Here is a 25254-nt window from a genome sequence, read left to right on the forward strand (position 1 = left end):
GCCCATTTCTGGCATGTTTGCACGTGCTATAGCCAAAATTGTTCACATAACACTCAAGTTAATCTCACCTTGCTGCTCTTTGCGCCACTGCTCGGGCGAAGCGGACCCTGGAGAGATTACGTACAAGGTAGTCGGTGCCCACTGGATTCTGGCAAAAGCCCTTTTGTCTGTGCAACCGCTTTCGGTCTAAATTCTCAGGGCAAGTGACGCAATTGTTTTTGTTTGTTTGTTTGTTTGTTTTTTCTGAGGAAAATAAGACCTCTATAAAAGGCTAAGTATCCATGACTGAGCCAAGACAGCCACCGGAGTGAGCCCCTGGGCACGGATGCAGGACAGTGGATGGGAACACCTGCTCGAGGCCTCATTAGTTATGCCGTTCTCTCCAGGCTGCCTGACACTCTCACCAGCAACTGGTTTTGTTTACCCCTGTCCCAGATGCCGGCTGCGCAGAAGGCCAGCCAAGGCAGCTGTATGTGGCTGTCGATGGGGCCGAAAGTTTTCCACCAAGAAGCACATCTGGAGAATGCGCCACAGCGAGAGGCATTCGTCTAGACTACACGCTGGAGACCTTCACGGGCGCCATAACTGAAGAGGGATCATTTTTTTTGCCTCAGGAGCTATGTGCCATGACCTTTGTCAGCAAAGGAACCGTTGGTATTCCAGTGTTTTTAAATCTCAGCTACTGCTGCTCTCCTCCGCAGCCCCTACTACATTACCCATGCTGCCTCGCTCATTACTGAGTCAGACACGGCTGTCGTTAAGCTGTGCAAACAGAACGAAACCACTCTGCCCTCACCTCGCCCTCTTGAATGGCTAAATCGAGCTGTTAGCCTTTATATAATAAGTACAGAGATTTCATGTGCTTTTTTTGTTTGTTTGTTTGTTTACGTTTCATGACATTTCCAAGTATCTGGTATATGCAGGTATCTGGGCGTTTTAGTCAGCGATGTCAACTCGCAGGTGAGCAGGCAGCCCATCCTCCGCCGGTCAACACGGCAAACAGACAAACCACCTCCCGCGCGTATCGCGGCTCTGCCACACCCAGGATTCCGTCTGTTGCAGTGGCAGCTTTCACCTCGGAGCAAAGTACAGAGAGCACGCAGCCCTAACACGCTAAGCGCTGCCAAACTTAGCCCCCGGTGCCGGCTATAATTAGGCCCTTTCGTAACTGCCGGGGCCAGTAAAAGAGGGCCAAGCTGGGCTTCTCCTGCTGCCAGCTGTCGGGCCTCAGCTCACGGCAGTAGGGCTGAACAGGTAGGCTCGGTTACGTTAGCGAGCTGTCAGGCCGGGTGTGCAAAGCCATCCCTGGCAGATTAACAACGGGGGTCTGCGCTATCACGTTCGGGCCAAAGCCTATGGAGACTTTTACAGAGACTGCAGACACCGGTTGACACGTTAATGGCTGCGCAGGCGAGATGAGCTGCTCCCCCGCCCCTCTGTTGCTTCTCTGCTCCATCTGTCCTTCGCTCCTGTTGAAGTCCAAATTGTGAATTACTGTAAACATACTCTTGTAACCACACGTGTGGACCACACCAGACCAGCTACAGCTGGAGCGTATCCAAATACACTCACAACCTTTACACCGTCACATTTGTAGAAACAGCTGAAAAAAGGGTGTTTCCTGGATGATTTAAACTAAAAGAAAACAGGATCATTCCACAGGCTGAAAATATACTTTCCAACACAGAAATACTCGTGTGTTAAAATATTGCGCAAAAAAGGACCAACAGTTTCGCTTTCGGTGTGTCACAGTGAGGGGCTTGATCCTAGGGCACTGTTGGCTAACTTTTGACCTCAGCTTTTTTTTTCCAGCAGGGAAGATGACCAGGGTATCCAGCCGCCCACGTCGCTCCTGGTAACAGCGACAACAAACGGGCCATCTCTCACCATGCTGGTATTTGTGCAAGGCAGGGGTGCTGAAAATCTGCTGAGCAAACATGGCTACCGAGAGAGTGTTCCCTCTGTACCCTAGTCGGCACAGTTGGGGGGTAGCAAGCGGTGACCCTCAGCGCACTGTCGGCCCGGCCACACAGTGATCGCACATATGCTGTCCCATAAATCGCCCCTGCTGCCTTAAAGAATTTAAATAGTGCTGGCGGAGCTGGAATGTTGGGCGGTTGGCAAGGCCGGGGATTTTATTAGCATGGTTTGTAAAACGTTCCAGTTTTCCGGGTTAGGTGCTTTGTGTCACGGTACGGCCCCTCCTCCCAAACGTCTCCCCGTGTGTGTGTGTGTGTGTGTGTGTGTGTGGGCGTTCGTTCGTGTGTCCATGTGTTCCTCCGTATGGCCACGCCCTGCTGCTTGTGTTTCACACCTGCTCCTCGTTGTGTATCATTAGTGTGTGTGTGTATGTAAGTCTTTTGTCTAAATGTGAACATTATCAATGTTTAACCAATAGCCTGCGTGCTACGTCTTCGTTACACTTTGATGTGTCCGTAGGCCTGGAGCCACATTAGGTCGGCCAGAGAGCGGAGTTTGAGCGTCTCCGCTGTGTTGCCACTGCACCCGAAGTAAACGTCTGTAACACCAAGGTAAGGGCAGTTGCCCTTCACCATGTACGTTTTCCTAACCTTCGCTGTCTGCCAAAGTGGTGGATGACATGGAGATGTCTTTCTGCTTATGTTGAATAGTGTATAGTTGAAGGAAGTGACCGTTAAAGGGCTCCGCTGGTCTGCGCTGATGGGGTGCTCACGATGAACGATGGTACTCATCCACCCTGCGGTGCATGAACATGCAATCAGCGCTTTTCTAACCAAACACGTCGTAGAATTACATCTGCAGCATAGCTGTGAGGGGCCAGTGTTGCTTGACATGACCATAGGGAAACATGGAAACACTGGCAGACGTGTTCGCAGTTGATTCCAGTCACCCTTCAAGTGGAAAGGATTGCCTGACATCGAGTGTTGATGTTATGCCGGTCGCAAAGGCCAAAATCCATTTATATTGTACAATTTGTAAGAGCTTCTTTTTCTGAAGATGTCTCTGGTAGAACAGGACAACGTGTCATTATAAAGGCCGACCTAATATGCAGGAGCCTTTTTAAGGATTAGAGTGGGATTTTGGACAGCTCATCTCTCAATTCAGAAATACCGTCAGTATTGGTAATAACAGATGCTATTATGCCATTATACAGTATGGGCAATCCCATTTTTCCCATGCTGTCTACACTACGCAAAATTGGGTGCACTTATTGAACTTTCCAAAGTGAAGTGAACAGAGCCATGTGTACCGTCAGATAAAAAATAACAGACCTTTCGGTTTGAAAGGGACCTAATTAGTTTATAATCTGCATAATCTTCCTGGGAGATTTTCAGAGGAATGCTCAAATTGCTAAGATGATGTTTACAGAAGAAAATGGGTTTTATAAAAAAAATCCTAGAGAGTTAGCTAGATAGCTAGTTAAATCTAGCTTATTTAGCCCCACTGCACAGATTCTTTGGACCTTGGCAGTTTGAGAAGACTGCTGGGGAAAAAAGTAAGCCCACATGGGTACATACGTGCAAAACTGAATAGTGTTTATAACAGCTTTCCACTAGCAACAGCTGGTGCGCTCACCCAATAGCTTTAGCATGGCTTCCTTGAAAAATGACAGACCTTTCTTTGTAGTTCGGCTCATGTGAAACAGCTACAAGTGAATGGGGCCCCCAGTCATAAATGAGCTAGAGATGTATGACTTTTGATGAGCAATTTTTTAAACCCTGGTGCTGAAGTCATAATGGAATGTTCTGGAGCAACTTCCCCTGAGATGACTTGTCTCCTATTTTTTTCCTTCTCTTTTATAACTAATTAAAAGCCTTTAGTCATTGCTATATCAGCCACTTCAGACCTGCTTGGTTTTGCCTGTGGAGACGTGTGGCTTCAGTTAAGGGCTGGGTTGCCAGAATGTTTGTGTCCCTGTCAAAGAAAACAGTGATTGTGGAATGGGGCTTCTGGGAGGTCTTGTACCACTAGCCCAGTGTATAAAGAGAGGGGTGCTTAGAAAGTTTTATAAGTGTGGCAAGGATAAAAGATTTTTAAAAATAGCTATCATTTACAGAAGCTGATTCGATATTTCAGATGAATCATTGTAGCCATAGGTAAGTTGATGTTCGAAATGAAACTGTGAATCCTCACTTTTCCATTTCATTAGTTTTTGGAGACAATTCTGGATTTTTCCCTTTGGCTCAAGCACACAGGGACACAAGAAACATAAAACAGCTGTGTGCCCTGCTCTCACGGTGACAGTTACTCTCGGCAGCGGTGGCAACAGATATGAGTCAAGCTCCCACTTTGTGAAGGCAATTTGCTGAACTGAAAGTCCAAAGCAGGTACAGGTTAGGGTTAGGGTTATATCACTCGTTAGGCCCGTGAGTTCAGGTCCAGTAGCCATGACACTGCTCCAAGAGGTCCTTACTGAGCCTTTAAGTGTAAACATGGCATGCAACATAGAAACAGGACTTTAGAATATAAGGGGGTAGCAAGACGGTACAAATGTCAGATCGGGGTTGAAGTGGTGCACTCCTGCGTATGGAGTGTGTTCACTGTAGAATGGAGTCAGTGCAGCTCGGAACAGTTCTTCCACCCAACCCCCCCCACCTCCCACTGCTGACTGCCAGCTCTACTGCGCACACGGTGGCCTGAGGCTGTGGTTGGGAGCCTCTCACCAACGCCCCGCGCCATTACAGCGCCCTGCTGACAGTCCTAATCCCCTTCCACCCCGTCCGTGATGAGCAGCGACAGATGACTGCGAAGGAGCCCCCCGAATCAAAACCGCGCTCCCCCTCCGCCTTAATTAAAGCACTGAACAGACACGCGCCTCGAAACCGCAGCGCGTATGCGCGCACACACAAAAACCCGCTATCCACCCGCTATCGTTACGAAAACTACGGCTTGGTCCGTGTGCGCGCAATGGCGGCATACTTGCAATTCAGGGTGGGCCGACCCGAGGTTCTTTTCTCCACGGCTTTCGAAGGCGCCACTACACCCCCCACCATAGGTGGTTTGGGGCTAAATATGAGCGCTGATGAAAAGCAATGACGGAAGCTAGCACCGCGAAGATGCGCGGCACTGGCCGCTTGTCCGTGCGAGCGGTAACGGCTGCTCGAGGGCAGCATTCGTCACGCCTGTGCCCGGGGCAATCGAACAAGCGTGCCTGTGGTTTCATACGAAGCAAGCACACCGGTCCGCTTCTGCTCAGACAGAGTGCACGTTCGAGCTGTGCTTTGGTCAGGCTGTGTGATTCAGTTCCACTCCTACTATCAAAATGTCATAGCCTTTACAAGGAAACTGGTTTGAGAAAAGACGTATTTAAAGTGTTTGTTTGGACACGAGCCCTTTTAGCCTTTGGGCCAAATCACTGCAAAATCCCTTCCACCAAATGAATGCTTATGGCGATCTTCAGGGTCCACCCTAATTCAACACTGGGGATTTTCCTGCGTACGCTACTTACGCTCATGGTAATGTGTCAGCTCATTTTGGAGTTCAGTACAATAAACAGGTCTTAGACACCTGCGTAGCATGTTGTGTCAGAAATGAGCACTGTGTACACAGTGGGTGTAGCCAAGCTGCAGGTATAAATGAGGTGTGAAAAGTACTGCGTTCTCAGCCGTTCTGCTGCTGGAGCTTTTCATCAACCCAGCCCTTCCTTATCTCAACCCACGTAACATTGCTCAGTGCAGGAACCTGTCTGGCAATCGCTGTCTGCCACTCCATGGTCCTCAGCTGGAAGATGAGAGAGTGCCCAATGATATGCCTGTGATACGCCCTGCTCTCTGTGCTTGGGGTGTCCACCACCGCTGCCGGTCAGGAGCCGCCACCCAGTCCAAACCCTTTTTAATTCATTACCTAGTTACGTTCTCCTTTGCACAGGGCATGCTTGGCACCAGGAAGTCTTAGTCACTGTAGACAATTCAGCCAACACCACTGAGTCAAGGCAGTAAAGAGGGTCTTATGAATTACACTGCTGCATAGTGTGTAAATACCCGGGGGAGGGGGGTAATGTCAGCGTATTTAACCCCAAACCTGAGTGAAATCTATAGCCAGAAACTCATGTCACAGCTGCCATCAGGAAAACAAATGGCATTTTTGCCTTAAGTGGCTTTGGCGGAGGGAGGTAAACGATGTAGATAATCAAAACCAGAGTGAATGTGTCAGGCCAGTATGTCCTGCCCAGTGCTTCTTGGCGGAGTGGTCAGAGCACAGCGACCCTTCCCCCCTCACCCCTGGATGGAACTCGATAGGAACTGAAATTGTTCGCCGACTCGGACACTTTTCTGGTTTGTTGAAATGTTTCGGTGTGTTTAGACCTTTCTGACAAACAAGGTTTAGGAAGTTATGAAATGGGTTGTTTATGTCCTAGGACACCTACAGTCATCAACATTTGAGCCTGCCTGGATGTTTCCACAGACTAAATGGGACTAATGTCAGGAAAATATTTCACCCTGCACTCAAACAATATAGCTCGGTCCACTTAGTTGTCTACATATATTGTGAAATATTAGCAGGACTCCAAGAGAGAAGAAATTAAACACTTACCACCATTTCTGGAATTTCTGTGTTTTCGTAATGTCGGCCTTCAAATTCAAATTTGCAATATCTGGAATCTTCAGGCTAACTTCTGCCTGGCTTAATATGTAGCACATGTATACAGGAAGGACTGGAATGCCTTAGGAAATGACACCGGGCAGCTTGGGAATTCTACGGATGTTGTATACTCTGTCCTGTGATCTGTCACACCATCGTGGGAACCACAGCCATCCTGACCATGTGGGCACGGCACCGTTTCCTCTTCGGAACGCGGTAGCCATCGGCTCACTCAGGTTGGCAGGCGGGGTTGCGTCTCCCCGAGGACTACATTACCCAGCATCTTCGGCTGACGGATGGCTCGAGGCAGCTGGTTTTTGCGGAATCTGAGTGCATAAGTGAAACCCCAAGGTGCATAGTTGAAACACTGATTTAGAACGTGACTCTAGAGGGGGGAACCCCTCAGTTTTCTTTCTGACTACCCACAAATTTGTCTGTACAACCAAGCAACAAACTAGGAGCCAGTCACACGGCCCTGACTGTTTGTTGTGCTCGTGCACAACAGGACAGCGTCCGAAGCCTGTCCTTCTCCACGCAGGATTCTCCACGGCACCTCACCCCCTCTCCGAGATGTTGATGCTGGGAGTACTGGAAGTGCCAAAGGCCTGGGTGGTGGAGGTGTCGTGTTTAGCCCGACCAGAGCCTTGCAGCCTCTTTGGATCACGTGTACGTACAGCAGCTTCGATGAAGCGCGACCCCGCATCTGGCCCAGGAACAGAGGCTGGGGTTTAGCGACCAGAGGAGGACCACGCGCTCGTCCGCGCCGATCCGGCCCGCGAGTGCCATTAGGGGTCACACCGGGGTTTCAGATTTCATGCTACGTACCATGAGGAGGCCGGTTGGTCATGTTCACTTATCGTGTTATACAGGTTGTAATGAGCGTGGGCAGAGGTCCGTCAGCATTCAGAGAGAGCCGCAAAGCACTGTGCCATTCCGCATGCACAGAAATGGACCATGACAGAAGCTGACTTTCTAAGGATATAAGACTGGTAGTTACCTGGTAACACTCTTTGTAACTTTATGGCCATAATGGTGACATGTTTATGACAGTGTGATTAACAAGTGGGGCTGACGGCGGACGTATCGGCAGCAAAATGGTATTATTTTGACTTTCGACTTTGGTTTGGATTCAGTTACACCACATCATAACCGTAACAGTCCATATCCGTGGCAGTGTTGCTAAAATGTTACAATACAGTCACCAGCTTGGAAATTCACTGTCCAGTAGTGGGTGCTGACTACAGTAAGTTGCTAACGTGTGAGTTGCTGATAGACATATTACATCTGGAGGAGCCATGCAGCAATATATCTGCATATTCATATAGGAACACATGTACAGCTCAGCTCCACTGGATCAGGATTTAAATTCATGTACTGATCGCTATATAAAGTTCTGCTTTACGGTTTCGGCCAGCACTTTTGCTACATACTAAATCCTTTTACTAAACCTAACACCCACACAGTTTAATCACAGCCCTGGCCTGGTTGAACAGGGCGGTTTTTGTCTCTGTGCCAACTCGACTGACGTGAGATGTGCCGTGTAACCAGCACGGGCCATTCACGCGTGACACTCTTATGTGTGCTACCGTCCTGGGCTCAGGGAGTGCGTGTCCATGGCGACTAGCCAGCAGGTCAGGCCCAAACCCCAGTCCTGCTGGAGCCAAGAGACTGGTTAGCGCACTTTTTATTTGGATCATGGCCTTGCCATATAAAAGTTATGTGTTTTAGTTTAGTGCATGATGTGAAGTTATGAGGTTCTTGCGAATTGTTAAGTTTGTAAGGAGCCATGGCAGTTATATTGCATTCAGGAAGAAATTTAAAATTGCCTTGAAAGGACTTTGCATGTCCAAGACAGGCATAGAATTATGAAGAGTATACTGTAATTCCTCTGGGAAAAGTAGTGTAGTCTTGGGTTATACTGTGGAGATTTATATATCAATGCGAGAGCTCTCATACCGCTCACATGTGCAAGAAACATACAAAACTTTATTTATGTATTTTCAGGTTTGTTTATTGGGTTTTAAGTCATCATGGTTTACAAAACGATAAATGGCTTACTTACAAGTGTTGTGATGTAAACTAAAAAAAAATCAACTTTTTTATTTGATTCAAATAACTAAAATCTAAGTCACTGAAGAGTGATTCAGCATGATTATATCAGTAACAATAATATACATGGACTTGATGCTGTTGAATTCCGAGTATGCAATTACATTTTTAATTATGCAATTACTGATTCTTCATTAGTTTTTATTGCTGACTTTTTTTTCTTTTTTTTTCATTTAAAGATGCAATCCTCATGTCTTTGCTTGGCTCAAACAGAATGCTTCTTTAAACCTTTTCAGTCACAGTGTCCAGTGAAAGCTCCAATGTAGTTCCCTTGTCATTCCGTTAAAGGGACAGTTAAGACAAAATGCTATGGTGGGCGTACTGGTGCTGGAGGCTAGCCAGGCATGGCAGCCGCCGCCAGGGCACACACGTTTCCTTGGGCCGCCCCTTTAAACACGCAGGGCTTTGCGCATGTCGGCACAGGCCCCGGAGCGCCTGTGTCAGTTCATGCCTAGTCAAAAGATTTCACAATTTCATGACACAATTTTCTTTGTTTATGTTTCATAAGAATATCGAGAACTTGTATGCCGCCACAGGGTGTGTGGTTGAGTTTCCAACTTGTACTGACGTCATTGCTCCTGATTAAGGTCAGGAATGCAGAGCAAACAAGGCTGTGAAAAAGTCCCTGTTTCTTTGACTGCTCTCCTCTTGGTTGTCAGGTCACCCAAAGTTCTGCTGCATTATAATATTAAATAAGCCCCATACAAGCATTGCTCGTTCTGCTTGGCTGCTTATGCAGTTTTAAAAAATATAATCCATAATATATCCTTATCATTAGAATGCTCCATATGCAATCTTATATTCCTTTATGCAATCAAGATGTTTTTTGGACAATTTCTTGGCTCCTTTGTTAAGCCAAAGGCCAGGGCCTGTAAGAGTATTGCACAAAAATTCCAATTCAGTTGATGGGTCTGTCAGTTGAACAGGCGTAGGAAGTAAATTCCAGACACCTTCATTCCTGAAAGGTGCAAAAGAAAACAGAAAAAAAACATCTATGAGCAAGAGAATTTCAAGCAATCAGCAATCAGCCAATAGTCTTTATTAATAAAGGTTCACTAATAAAGATTTTCCTTTAGATTAGAATTTCATTCAAGTTCTCCTCTATGAAACTTTCAGAAAGAGTTCCATTTTGTAGTTCCTGTTTTGATTGGCTATTTTTGATTGCACTCAAAATCTTGCATTGGTGCAAATGAGTGTTTTCCTTTACAAATGCAAGGGGTTTCCCATTGATCAACTGGGAAAAGGTGATCCTTCCAGCCTATTTTCTGACAGGACATTTATATTGCATTATAAACAATAATTTCAAACCCTGAGGAAAAACCTCAGAGAAACTCTCAAATAGATACCCTTACAGTTTACAACATATTTTGAACAACACAGAATTTCAACTTGCCGTACATCCTTTTGTGCCTTTTTTAAACCAACAATACATTTAATTCTTAAAAGAACTGTAAATAAAGTTGCATTATTACCTAACTGTTTATTTTGCTTCATTAAAAGTTGTCAACCCACTCCTTTGACGCCTCTCTCTGAACCTGTATGTGTTGCCGAAGCACTCCTTTCTCTTGCTGCGTTTGGTGGTCCGGACATTCCACCAGTTTTGCAGCACCGTCTTTGTAGTTCTCCTTCACTGCCAAATCTGGCGAAGTCCACCTGCCGTCCATTTTCTTGCTTTATCCGTCATGTCACTTGAGTGCTACTGCTCAGTGAAATCTTCAGCTCGTGACAGGATTAAAAATGATCTCTGCTCCCTGCCTCGCTGGAATTGCGTCATAACATTGTACTGCGGTTAAGGTCCATCCCTTAAACATATCTTTTTGCCAGCTTCCTTGAAGTTCTGGAATTTCAGCTCCACACGTTGCACTGTTCAAACACCTGTGAATGATTAGGGTAGAGTGATGACGGAACTGGTCAGTTTTTCTATTTATAGCTAAATGCTATGAATAGTAGCTTAGTTCTTAGTAGCAGCGTTCCTAGTCCCTAGGAGGGTGTCATTGATTGATTGAGAACAGATTTATATGATGGTTGACTTGCAAAAACAAATGCAAATGAAACTGCAGCATGAGAAGACTAGAATTCATCAGCTGTCATATTTTAACACAACTCGTATGTGCAAAAGGGACTCCATGACCTAAGATGTTTTTTTACTACTTTGCAGAACTCACTCATGACCGACCTCCTAACGCATCACGACTCCATTCCAAATCTAACAAGTTGGCAGTTTACACTACAGCATTTGCCCTGTGTATTTGGTAACGTCTCACTGTGGCACTCTGATTGGGGCACAGGGTAGTAAGTGTGGACACAAAGAGGTAAGTACCGCAACCACTGTCTCTTTTGAATACAGAGACTCAACACTGCAGTGTGAGCGCTGTACAGTAGAAATGTCCCCAGTGTCCCGGCCTTTGGACCCCCTCCTCTATGCTAGAAAAAAGACTCGCAACAACATAACGTGGGCTTTGGTAAATGGCTGTGTAAGGGGGGGGGGCACTGGGGGAAGACTGGCATTGCTCAGATTATGTGTGACTTGAACTTTGAATGTAAAAGACCATGAAGTTTACTGTGAGTAGACCTGTGGCTTTTAATTACTTAATAGAATTTAGGGATGCAAAAAACATTTATTTGTTAACATATTTCTCCTCGAAATAGGAATAACAATTAGGGAAAAATCATAATTCTAATTTACATTTACAGTGGATGAAATAAGTTTTGAACACGTCACCAATTTTCTAAGTAAATATATTACTAAAAGGTGCTATTGACATGTAATTCTCACCGGATGTTGGTAACAACACACATGCAAAGAAATCAAAACATAGATGTCCATAAATTAAGTTGTAATAATAAGAAATGACACAGGAAAAAGTATTGAACACGCTTAGTGAAATGTATTTAATACTTCGTACAAAAGCCTTTGTTGGTGATGGCAGCTTCAAGACGCCTCCTGTATGGAGAAACTAGTCGCATGCATTGCTCAGGTGTGATTTTGGCCCATTCTTCCACACAAATACTCTTCAAATCCTGAAGGTTCAGTGGGCTCCTTCTATGAAGTCTGAGCTTTAGTTCCTTCCATAGATTTTCAACTGGATTCAGGTCAGGTGATTGGCTGGGCCATTCTAGCAGCTTTATTTTCTTTCTCTGAAACCAATTGAGAGTTTCCTTGGCTGTGTGTTTGGGATCATTGTCTTGCTGAAATGTCCACCCTCGTTTCATCTTCATCATCCTGATAGATGGCAGCAGATTTTTATCAAGAATGTCTCGGTACATTTGTCCATTCATCCTTCCTTCAATTATATGAAGCATGCCAGTGCCGTATGCTGAAAAACAGCCCCACACCATGATGTTCCCACCTCCAAACATCACTGTTGGTATGGTGTTTTGGGGGTGATATGCAGTGCCTTTTGACCTACAAACATGGTGTGTATTATGGCATCCAAAGAGTTAAATTTTGGTCTCATCTGACCAGACTATATTCTCCCAGTATTTCACAGGCTTGTCTAAATGTTGTTCAGCAAACTTTACATTTTTCTTCAGCAATGGAGTCTTGCATGCTTCCTAGCAGGATGCTTCCTAGTAGAGACGTCTGGTCTGGAGAAAGAGACGGATGTCTTATTTTAAGACCCTTTTGAAATAGCAGCAGGTGATGGGGGTGATGGGAGGGGGGGGGGATTAAGGAGATCAAATCCTAATTTGGCGGTATCTTTTCATCCGAGACCACGTGCCAGGCTTTCCTTGCCTTTCGTCTTTCCGCAAACTAGGCATCTAACTCCGGCTCATTTGCACCGTTCCCCGTCCAGCCAGACGAAGGCTTGCGTGAGCAGCGTAGGTACACTTTCAAAGGCATGTGGTAAGAGCAAAAATGCTGAATAACCAAACACGGTGTCAGGAATCAGGGGCCACGATGACAAGAAGGTCCCTCTGTTTTCTCGGGGCAGCGGCTTTCGCCGTGGCAGCCCCTCCTCCCGAGGGCGCACCGCGCAAGTCACAGACTGTAACCAGGATGGCTCCTACCCCGAAGGGTGTAATGTTGCCTCGAGTGAGCCAAGACCCTGTCATTTGCTGAAGACATACGCCTTTTATCTGGGCTTTAATCACTGGTGTCCTTGGACACCCCCCCCCCCTCCCAAGCCCACCCCCACCCTCTTCTTTTTTTTTATATAAATATTGAGGGTTGGCTGTTCTACCCTTGGCCCTGTGTGTCCCTGCTCGTGTGTGGAAAGTCATCCTATACGCCCTTGACGCGAGGCTGCGGTGCATCGCCGCGCCGCACAGGCACAAGTGCTGTGACAGAAGGCTCCCCCAACTTTGGCAGAGAGCAGAAGCGGGATCCGCCGAGTGAGAGGAGATGGGAATTAACGAGAGGGACCCCGAACGAGGGGTGCGGCGGGACCCGGCGAGAAACGGGGAGCGGAAAGGCGGCGCTCATCGCCGAGTGCTCCGAGAGCGGATTAGCCGCGCGCCTCTTCCTCTTGGAAGTCGGGAGCAGCGGGGGAAAGTGGGGCGCCGCTAACACAGCAGCGGCAGGGGTCCTGTTCATCAGAGGAGACCCCCGCATGCATCTGAAGCCTAGGTCAGGACCGAGCTCAGACAGCAATGCCCACCCCTCTCTCTTGCATCCGGCCTGCTAGCTGGCACCACCCTCCGGGAAAGGCCAATTATAATATCAGGTTGGCGTTATTACTGTTGATTATGTTCTCCTGATGGCCTGTCATGTCGCTCGCTCTTTCGTTCTCTCTCTCTCTCTCTCTCTCTCTCTCTCTCTCTCTCCTTTGAAACCCAATCCTGGTGGGGGAGAAACTTTCAGTGCCACTGGTGTGCATAACCCCACCACCATCACAACCTTCTCTATTATTTACTAGCTTTCACACACACACTCATGATCTTCTTTCTTGGTGATGGGGGTCATGGCCCTTCATAGTTTCCTGATGTCTCGTTCTAAATAAGGAGAGTCCACTGATATGCAATTGCCGGTTAATGCTGAGTTTAGTCTTTAGGGCCCTCTTTTCATAATTGGACTCTGTTGTGAGTTGCTGTCAGTGTAGTGATTCCTCTATAATATCACTGAAAATAGAAATAATGTTCTTCTCTGTGTGGTGCTTCATAGAAAGTATTCGCCCAATTCATAGCAATCATCGCCCATTTAGACTTTGCTGATTACGTCTGCGTAACGAACTTCGGAGCAGCACCACATAACGTGCAGCATAACACCTTGCAGCATTAATTAGCGGGAGGCTCAAAGCCGTGCCATAACGGGAGCCCAGCAATAGAGCACTGTTGACTAAAGGCAAAAGGGAAGAGCTTGCTGCTGCCAGCACTTAACGTCTGGGTCCAATGGGAGTAGCAGCCCCGTGACATCTGATTTTAACCGCCTGCTTGTTTTCTCCAGCAAAACGCTAAGAAGGGAATTTGATAAATTTGCCTTAAACGGGCCGGAGAAACCTTGGCCGCCACGCTCGATTAGGCTTCAGTTCAGCCAGGTTCCACGCCGCGGCCGCCTCTGTACGGATAAAGGCGCCCATGACAGGAGGACGGCGCGATACGGGTGAACCGCAGAGTCACCGCGGCGAGGCCTCACGCCACCTCCTCTGCCTTATCGGAGACGGGGAGGAGAGAGGCGGGTGTCCTGGCTGTGGTCCTGAAGAGGAACGTTTGGAAGTCAGAGCCGCGGGGTCCGCTTCGGCCGACGCCGAACAAGCAACCCATCAGGAAACCATTTCAAGGTTGACAGTGACCCAACACACACACGGCCGCCCAAACTGAAAATGTGGGTTGGGTGTCAAAGGCACTGAAAATGCCTCCTGCAAAAGCTGGATGCGAGAGGTTTTCACTGGGCCTGGACAGCAGCCCGTTGATGTAACGTCCGTGCTGCCAAAAGCAGGGACGTGATCCACATGATGTTTCCCCGTGTCGCTACCCACTACCACTGCTGCCTTTGCGAGATGCCCCGCTGAAATGTGTGTAAGTCAGGGGTATCAGTCTTACATATGCCTTACATATTAGATATCAGTCTTATACAATGGCTAGTAATTGCTGGAGGGAGAAAGCTATATGGGACGTAAAAAGTAAACCAGCACTTGGAAGTTGTTGAACGTGATCATGTAGCCAAGAATGTGTTCAAATGCAGGCTATAACTTCGACACGCTGGAGTTATGTGCTGTTGAATATGTGGTAATTCGCCAAAATAAAACACACCCATGGCTGCTGGTTGACTGAATGACTTCAAAAATATTATCTGGCACAGAGATTGTTGCTTATGAGAAGCTTTTGATGTTGCATGTATATTTATCTCACGAGCAATCGGCGTGTTCTTCTGTGCCCTCCTTTGATGTGCACAGATAAGACAGATAATGTTCAAAGAGCCATACCCCGTTTAGTCAGAACACGTTAGGAATTTCCATTTATTATGTAGCTATCTGTGCTCAGAAATTAAAATTATGATTGAATGTTATTGCTTGCTATTGGATCTGGTACATGTTTATGTTTATATATATATATATATATATATATATATATATATATATATATATATATATATATATATATATATATATATATATGTGTATATATATATATGTGTATATGTGTGTGTGTATATATCTATATCTATATATATATATCACACACACACACACACACACACACACTGCGCGTTATACTGTGTATGACTATGTATGTGACGAATAAACCAAACTTGAACTTGAACACACATATATATATATATATATATATATATATATATATATATATACACACACACACATACATACATACACACACACCATTTTGCCCCCCTAGGTGAGTAACTGCAGTATTGAAGAAACTGACTTGATGCAGATTCCCATGTTTTATACCCTTAGTTCTGTTTGACCTTGGTCTCTGGCATTGAGCAACTACGAGTTAGGAAGTGGTAGCTCAGTGGTTAAAGTACTTGACTTGTAATCGGATGGTTGCTTGTTCAAGTTGCCACTGTTGGGCCCCTGAGCAAGGCTCTTAACCCTCAAGTTGTGCTCAGTCATGATTGTAAGTCTCTTTGGATAAAAGTGTCAGCTAAATGCTGGCTAATGTCCAGCTATTTTTCAGTTCACTGTAACAATTGTATTTACAGATGGAATAAAACTTGCTAATACTTCACATTAAACAATGTATAGTTTATCCTGCCCAGAGTGCACAGCTCGGTAACAAATGAAATGTAAAAGAAATACATGCTGGGATATGGAAGGTATCTCATGGGGGAAATTATTCCATTCTAGAATGGGAAATGAGATGTCCAGTGTCAGGCATGCTGGATGCGTTTTACCACCAGAACAGCAAACATTTCTGTTTTTCACCACATTGTAAACATGCAAGTGATTTATAATGACTGCGTAACCTAAAATCATTAGCATTACAATTAGAGCAACATAAATGCTCCCATACCTGGATGGCAGCTTCAGTGTGGACTCTACGGCTCAGCCCCTATGCAGATCCCTTGTCCGCCGAACATTTCAGGTGGGCAGTGCTGAGCGTTGGGAATTTGATTTGTCACTTCATTCCCACTCTCACGGGGGTCTGTGTTTTGCAGCAAAGGGCCTTCAACCCCCCCAATAACAGGCCATTTATGTGGCCAAGGAGCACGGCTTAGGTTATGGTCCGTGAGCTAGTGCATCCTTGAGAACGATGGCTGTTGGTAATGGTCCCTTTCCAAGACCGCCCCATCCCCAACCCACGCCGGTGCATGGGAAAGCTTTCGTAAACACAAATGGGAGCTGCAGCACCATAGGGGCCAACCACATAACATAAAACGTTTTAAGGCACGCAGACAGCCTGAAAATCCATTCCAGTACATGTGTGAAACGTTCGAAAAAAGACCCGTGCTATGCACAGTGAGCTAAAGCAGAAATGGATTGAGCTTTTAATAGAGAGCTCACGTTGTTATTAAGTTTCATAAAGGACACCAGGTGGACGTGGGATGAGGCCTAATGAATCCCAGACTCAGGGCACTTGTCTTCAGAACTCCTTCTCATCTCTTTATCTTTTTCTCGCCGTTTTCTCAGAAAAGAAGCTTGCCCGGAACGCTCTGTCGTTCAGCTGCTGGATGCCGAAAGTGGCCGTTTAAACATCGCTCAGCAGCCTCACTGGAAACGATGCGCAGTGATTCTGTATGTCTTACGCTTTCCACAGGTGTGGGCGGATGCCAGTGAGGGAGAAGCTGTTTTCATCCGCGAGTTCACCCTGAGTCGCCATGATGACGTCCCTGACGATTCCCTGAACGAAGGCCCCGGAAGCCACAAATCAGAAGATTCCGTAAGGATCTGAAGGAGTCTAATGCTCCGCAGTGCTCTGTTCACTGCAGTTTTATGGCTTTTTCTCAGTGCCAGTCTCCCAAGCTACCGAAAGGAGTCCATCCCAACATAGTTTATCGAGTCTTTTATTTTTGCTTTGCAGAACTACGCTGTTGTATTTACAGTCTGCAATGTTTTATAGTCCCATCACCTGGCATATATGCACATACCCCCCCAAGCCGCTGGCGTGGTGAGCCCCGCACAGGCACCCGTGGTTACGGAGCAGCTCGCGAGCTGGGTGTGCTCCGACCTAACACACATGCTTTCGCTCGCCTAACACACATGCTTTCGCTCGCCTAACACACATGGGTGTCGCATGTCACAATGTGGCACCCCCCCACACACACACACTCTCGCCACGCCTGCTGCTCCGGATCGCGTCCCGCATGCGTCTCGAGGAATCCGTACATCGTGCCAGCCGTGATAATAGCAGGCAGCTGTCCTCCTGCACACAGCCACTCACACGTTATGTTTTTCACCATTAGACACTTCAGTAACAATTCGAAGTGTTGAATTGTGTTGAATCAGTGTTGAATAAGAGAGCTCGATCGAGAAAGATTCAAATGTTATGGAGGCTAAACGTCACAAATATCTTTAAATATCACTGTGTACATTATTAGGTTTTACTGCTCTCGCTAGTCCTTTTTTTTGTAAATGCAGTGTGTGGCTTGTATAAATTGGTGGTTAGCTTTCTGTTTGTCTTACTGACTTTTGTTTTTTTTTCTCAACTATTGGGGCAGTTAAAAATATGGCATGATAAAATGTGTGGCGTTCTTTAAACACCTTGAGCTTTTGAATGGCTGTGTAAAAAATGAGCTCTCCTGCTCCAAATGGCACTCTCCTCGTGATAATCAAAGGGGCGATCGGTAGTCTGTAATTGCATTTATTTGCTTTGCCTAATTACGTGCAGTTTTGGTTTTCCCCCCTCACCACAAGGCCTGCTTTCCATCGCATCTCATCAGAGAATGCAGCTGACCTTCGCTTTCTTTTCACAGACTCAGTCACTTGCGCGCACACACACACACACACACACACACACACACACACACCCCACCCACCTCTCTCTATGTCCAAGGAACTTTTAATGACCCCTTTGATGTCTGAAGGCACCAAACACAAAAATGGCAAACATCAATATGTTTGAAAAAGAACTGGCCCATAAGTAGGTGTGGAACAGAGCGGGGCCGAGTTGCCTTGCTTGTTCCGCGTGCAGGGCTCAGACGGAGCGTTCCATGACTGTCCCCGTTCCCGGGGCTCTCTGACGGCGATCGCTGTGGTCCGCAGATGTCGTGAACCCCAGTGCTGCCTACGAGGAGTAAATGGATGCCAGCTGTGACCCTCATTACGCCTTAACGCACAACGCAACGGTCTGATTCGCATGAATTCCAATTGAATTGGCTCATTGAACATGCTGTTATATGGTTAGGCATCAACAGTTTTATGTATAAAATAAAAAAAAAAAAACAGGGTCTAGTTCTTTAGCGCTCTTGATGTTTTCAAGGTCTTAGCAGGATGCCGTGCATCTAGCAGAAGGGTTAGCTGATACGTCTGCTGGTGTTGGCAGTAGCGCGCTTGGCCAGTTACTGAATGGCCTCGTCGACTTGATGTAGAGTCACATTGCCTCAGCCCCTCAAAGTCTTGAGCAATTATTAGTTTTAGTTTAGTGCCAAAACAATTAGATGTTTTCCTTGAACCTCGTTTTCAGCTCCAGCAGTATTCCCTGCCTTGATTCATGAACTTGTTTTTTTGGCTTTGTGGAGTGATGTCGGAGCCTAAGGGCTGGTGCGTTCCTCGGCTTGTCACCGCAGAGTGACACAGGGGAAGCAATCCTGGAGAGCGAAAACATTTTCATTGGCCATCTGGGTCAGGCCAGATGCTAATGACCTTTCGGTACGGAATGACGCTGACGCAGAGTGATTGATGGGAGGGGGTGGCAAAAATTGAAAGTAAAAACATGAATTTCTTTTCGCCTGGAGCCCTCCCCGCATTACACGCACTAAACTGTCCCTCTTCATTCACATACAAGTCCGTTTCTTCCTCATTCTGCTGTTTTGGAATGCGCGTCTGTACCTATTTGGGCACGGTGCTTATTTATTGAAGAAGAGTGCTATCAGATGAAAATATTATCACCAGCACTCCGGAAGCTGCACACGCCCTTTGCAGTATGCTGCACCTCCGGGGGGTGTTGGGGGGTGGGGGTTGGGTTGAAGTGAGCGGCACTGTGTCGGCACGGCCGAGCGGACATCCTCTTGCTGTGGCTGTGAAGCATTTACAATGGGCAGGACTGCTCCCCAGAGAGGAAAACCATGCACAGGCTTACGTTCTTTAAATGTCTGTAAAAACCCAACCTGATCGGAAAGCGCAGCAGCTCGGGTTCATATATGCGATTTCAGTTATGCGTTGAAAAAGCCTACGGTGGAATCCACGTCTTTTGAGACATACGATCGACACTGTAATGCCACTAGGCAGTGATTTCTTTCAGAGGTCTTCCCTCAGTTGTTTTGTTCTTTTGAGTTCAGTTGACTTTATTGTGGCAGCTTATAACTACTATTTTTCCAAACTTCGCTTTTGTTAACCTCGATGAGAGTAGATCCATTTACTTCCTAGTTAGCGAGCCTGGGCTGACCTCCGATGATCTCCTAAACCCCAGAATGAGCAAGCCTCAATGGCGACAACAGCTGCATTAATTTTTGCGGCACCCTGTTTTCAGTACCCCAGTTGGGTGCCGATTTCAAAATGAAACCTGGAAGCCCCGTGGAGGCCTCCGTGGGCTGCGCGCATTCATACAACCAAGCGCTGTAGCGCGTCAAAGTCGAGCACTACAATTGACATGCTCTCCTGCTTATCTGTGCTTTTTTCAGTGCCAATGCGGGCAGATGTCCTCTGCCGCTTGGATAATGGCAAACAGTCTGCCTGGTTTAGCCAGGGGTAACAGTATACAGGTAACGCTGAGCAAAAATTCCGTCTTGGAGATATTCGCATCAGAAGAGCTTTTATTCCCAGAGATAAGTTGCATTCGGGCACAGGAAGCCCAGATAACTGAGGTATGTGAGGCCAAAGCACCAAACCATTACTCTAATTGTTTTTCTATGTACCGCAACGAGCAGGAACTGGGCTGAGTCCCGCTCCTGCCTCCCCGACCCCGCCTCCCGCCCCCAAACCCCGCCCCCGTGTCCAGCCGGTCGCCAACCGCCAACTTTGCTGCTCTCCGGCTCGATCCGCTTTTCTGGGTGGATGGTTAGGGGCCGTTTCCACCGTTTCCACATTTCATGGTTTTCTGCCTGACTGTCCAACAACCTGGCTGGGCACTGGGGCTCACCACCGTCTCCGTGAACGACCCGTCCCGTACAAGCGCGGCGACCCGTACAAGCGCGGCCTCGCCTGTTCCAGCTGGGTGACGGCTGAGGGGACACGCTGTCTAATTAAATGGCTCATTTGTCACTTAATGGAAGGTGGCCTGTGTGCCAGGTCAGTTTCTGTTTTTTTTTTTTATGGGCTTAACTTTGGATTCCCCACCTCCCCTGTTACAACTGTGGACATTTGCTGTCCGTCTAAAGTAAACGGATCTGCTTTTGACCTTCCTTAACATCTGGCCTCATTCTTTTGTCGTGAAGAGATAATTACTCAGAGGGGGAAACTTTGACTCTAATGCGTTTTCTAAGCGGTTAGCAGGTGGGTGGCTTTTCCATGAATTCTAGAGAAAACAAGCCGATGAATCAATTTATATCATACATCAGCTCTGTCAAACTCTAAGGAGCAAAGATGCACAATCAATATTCGAGGCTTTTAAATTGTCCTTTTTACGTTAGCAGTGGGAATGAATGACCATGTCATCCGGATGCCGTTGGCGGTGTCTTGTTTGTTACCTCTTTTTCGGCGAGGCCTTTTGGCCCGGCCCTGCTTCCATTCTCAGTTTGCTCTTAATTCACTCCGGGACGCAGCTGTAGAGAAGCACCGAGCCCTGGAGAGCAAGCTGGAAATGTGTGCATGTCAGGAATGGCGCAGCAGCTCCAACCTTCTCCTCTGCTCTCATGTTGTTTGTGGTGTGCGTGTGTGCGCAGAGAAGACCTCACTGCACGGGAGTGTGCATATGTGCAGCCATTCATGTGATGCCGTGGAGAAAAAAAGAACGAAAAAAAAACGCATCAGCCTGCTGTGTGACTTCCTGCTTTCTGGCGCTCTTTTAACATAAAATTTGCTCACTGTTTTCACTGGTGAGCACACAGACAACAGGGGAAACAGCTTTCGTTGATTTATTTGGTGTGTAAAGCAATTACACGCATCAGGTCATCTGGTGCGAAAAGTAAACTCGACGCAGTAAAAGGAGTGATGAAGATCAGCTGTTGGGATTTGTTGCTAAACACAAGTCAAAGCTTTGGTTTTTACCCTCAGAGCGAAAAATGGCATTTTTAGTGGTTTTCTCTCTGGATGCTTAGTCTTGCCCTTTGGAATCCAGAAACCACAGCTAACGGTCAAGCATGGCGGCGACGGATCATGGAGTAAGATTTTGTCGCATCAGGACCATTTGAAATAACCATGAATTCACCTCTAGATCAGAGCTTTTAGCTTTAAGCCAAAATCCAGATCAGACCCAGCAGAGATGCTGCAACTGAAATTAGCAGTTTACACACAAAAACCAGCAAATGTCACAATCGGTTATATTTTGTGGACCCGAATTCCCGTACAACGAGGAGGGAGATCAGTAACCTTTGCTCGCAGACATTATTGCCAAAGGTTAGTAATCAGAAACATCAGAAACTAATCAAATTATTTCATGGTTCTCGTGTAGGTGAGGTAAGCAGTCTCGTGTTTGCAAGCCCAACAGCATTTCGTGAAGGTCTGCTGTTCAATTACGAACCTGGCTTTGTTCTTCGCCTTCCGAGGGCTATCTCGTTACACCCCCTCACCCCCCAGACACGCCCACGTTCCCGCGCTCGCCTCAAACCTGCGTCTTTTGATTGGTGCGCCCCAGCCAACCCTCCCCATCTCACCGCAACACCCCCCCCAACCCCCACCACACCCAAGCCCCCCCTCCCTCACTGTGTCCCACTATGTGCAGGCACGCACGAATTATGGACTGCTCCATAATAATTTTAATTACTTACACTCTCCGTCATATTCGTTGCAGATGTCAGTTTCGCCAGGTGCCAAGAGATACAGTGGGAAGGCTTTGCAGGGTCCCCGGGCTGGAGACGAAGCGGGCCTTTTTTCAAGCCCTCTTTGACTTACCCCGTCTCCAGAGCCTCAATAATGGCACCCGGCTGAGCCGTAAAGGATGGGAGACTCGAGAAATCAAATTGCATGCGATTGCACGTTTGGCCAAATAATGCGAAATGATGTGGCCAAAAAATTATCTTTACACTTGTAGATTTTTTTTAAATTTAATTTTCTTTGTAGTTGTTTTTATATAAACTTCTGTTTGGAACCACGCTGTGGGTTTGTTTCAGTTCCTGTTGATGGTACTTTACATTCAGTTCAAACATTATCATAAATGGGTGACTCACATTTGTCACCATGCTTCCTTTTAGTCTGTGTCTAAAGTAGCAGTTTCAAAAGTTTCCTGCAGGTTTTCTCCTGTTCAGTCTTGTTTGGCCTGGCAGAGTGGCACAGGTATTCTGGCTAGAGGCAGAGCCAAACATTTGACCACAAGGCGTATAGCTTATGTTCTTGACAACAAAGATAGAGAGGGTGGAATGGAAGCAGTGACTTTGTTATTGGGATACTGTAATTTATGAGTTGTTTCTACACCCCACCATGACCTTTCAGCCATATATTGCATAGTGTACAGATTCTGGCACCTACCAGAGCAGAGCAGCCTTTGGAGATCTGATGCAACGATGGGAAACAAATTCTACGGAGCAGCTCCACGAAGGCTTGTAAGGGACAGTTAATGCTGGTTGCAGCAAGTCTTTGCAAGCCAAGCCGTAGAAAGACAATCGAGAATGGATCTCTTTCCTACATCTTCAGTTTCCCACTAAATCTTTCCAATCAGCACCGGTGCACTTTCCAGTGTCTGCGCACAACATTCACTCCCAGGGATCAGCCCGAGGAAGACGTCTGCTAGGCGGATACAAAGCTCCATTTCCAATAGGGAGGATGTTGGGTTACAGAGCCTGGCTTTCAGAGTTGTACACTGTGCCTGGAATCATATTGCAACCTTTTGGAAAGGTGGACCGTTCTGCTGCGCTCCTCCTGAAGGGCATGTTTACCGGGGCCATTCAGGACCCGGCACGGAGCATAAACACAAACAAATGAGGTCCACACAGAATGCGCGTAACAGGGCAACACAAACCCGCCGAGGGGAACGGTGAGAACCCCCGCCGGCCTAGCTCACAAAGCGACCGAGGGGGCATGCCCTCGCAAGCATTCATGGCCTCTGCGGCGTCGCAAAAAAAAAAAAAAACACAAGATAACCTGAACCGGCTTAAAGTCTCTCTCGCAATAAATTCACAGAGCCAAGTGGGACCCTTAGTGACACTTAAGTTATTCCGTAGTCACACTCAGCGTTTCCTGCAGCAACCCCCCCCCCAGCTCATAGTTGTAGGACCACTCGCCAGTGTCTGTATGGAGGTGGGCTGATGGGATAGTTTGGCTTTTTGATGTTTGAGGATTTATGAGGGTTGCAAATAGATGGAGGTAGAGAAGACAGGCAGATTAAAGAATCTTAATAAAGATACATTTTGTTATTAGTTTTAGATTTATATGTATATATGTGTGTGGGGTTTTGGGGGTTTTTTTTGTTTTGCTTTTTTTTGTTTTTTGCTAAAATGGTACTTGTATGCATTTTCCTGATAGAGGTAGTCCCTTTATGAGCATTGTAATGCTACACTACTTCTTTTGAAATATGAAGCAGCTCTTGGAACCACATTGTGTCTCACATACTCTACTTCCCAGTTAGCAAGCAGGGAATTCTCCACAAGATGGCACTACTGGCACCCTAGTAACCTTTATGTGTTTCGCGAACATGGAGTGCTAAGAGGATGTCACAGTGGTGTTTTGCAGCAAAGAAGCTGTGTGAGGTTTTTTCTTTCTAAACAATCCCTGAGGACATGAACGTCAGCATTTAAGAATTGGATGTCAGATGCAGTACAGAAAGATGGAAAAACAGAATCTGACTTGCGCACAATCTGCCAGCCTGCTCCTGCGTGTGCATTATTACATGTTTCACTGTCACCTGGAAAAACCTTTTGGTTTTTGCTGTTAGATCGCAGCGGATATATATATATATATATATATATATATATATATATATATATTATACACACACATATCTATCTATCTATCTATCTATCTATCTATCTATCTATCTAATATATATATATATATATATATATATATATATATATATATATATATATATATATATATATATATATATTAGATAGATTAGATAGATATGTGTAGATAGATATATCTATCTATCTATCTATCTATCTATCTATCTATCTATCTATCTATCTATCTATCTATCTATCTATCTATGTGTGTGTATAATATATATATATAGCGACCCCAGGCACACCTCATTTTCTGCCCGAACCGTGGCGGACCCGGTGGATCAGGGGGGTCTGGTGAACTTCGGCAGCAGAGCCGAGGACGCCCCTGCTCATCTTTCGGCGCTCGGTCCCGTCGCGTTCGCGGGGTGACGGCAGGGCGGGAGCAGATTTATTGTCCCGGTGCTGTGAGGGGAACGGTTGATGAATCAGGCCCCTCGGGACAGGACTGCATGACTAATGGCCGTCAGGAAGAAGGTCAGGGATTATGACAAATGACCAGGCCCCGGCTTTGCCGCTTTAACGGATGCCACTTTCCCTCCTGCGTTCTTGGGCCGGTTCAGTTTTGTTCTTCTCTCACGCTCCCTGGTTTTTTTGGAGGCGCAAGCGTGTTTCTGATCATTTGGCAGTTAAATGGGCCGCAGCTGGATCGTCCATGCCAAAAATCTGTAAATGATCATTCAAAAGGCTGATCTAGGTTTCGTGTGGGTCAATATTCGAAACCTAGATAAACTAGGCACACCGATCTGATCTGATTCTTATTTGTGTGTGTTTTTTAGAATCGTATATATCAAGTGCTCATAAATGCTAATGATATTGCCAGCATGACATGCGTGATTGTACTTTAGGTATACCAGTTATGTGATTTTTTTAAATTGCCCAATATTTGAACTTATTTGAGGTTTGTAGATGCTCTGAAAATATCTGGAGTTGTTCATACTGCATTCTGTGTCTAAAATCTAGTGATGTAAAACCTTTGTGAAGGAGCA

The 25254-nt window shown here is 46.4% G+C and overlaps 1 protein-coding gene across 1 annotated transcript in view; it reads left to right on the forward strand.

Annotated features, from left to right (window-relative positions):
- LOC113577336 (ADAMTS-like protein 1) overlaps positions 1–25254 on the forward strand; it is a 69613-nt gene that overhangs the window by 12893 nt on the left and 31466 nt on the right. The window contains exon 2 of the mRNA XM_027009924.2: positions 16831–16953. Within this exon, the coding sequence (XP_026865725.2) occupies positions 16831–16953 (123 nt within the window). The remainder of the gene's footprint in view (positions 1–16830; positions 16954–25254) is intronic.

This window comes from Electrophorus electricus, chromosome 19, assembly GCF_013358815.1.
Source record: "Electrophorus electricus isolate fEleEle1 chromosome 19, fEleEle1.pri, whole genome shotgun sequence".
Classification (NCBI taxonomy): domain Eukaryota; kingdom Metazoa; phylum Chordata; class Actinopteri; order Gymnotiformes; family Gymnotidae; genus Electrophorus; species Electrophorus electricus.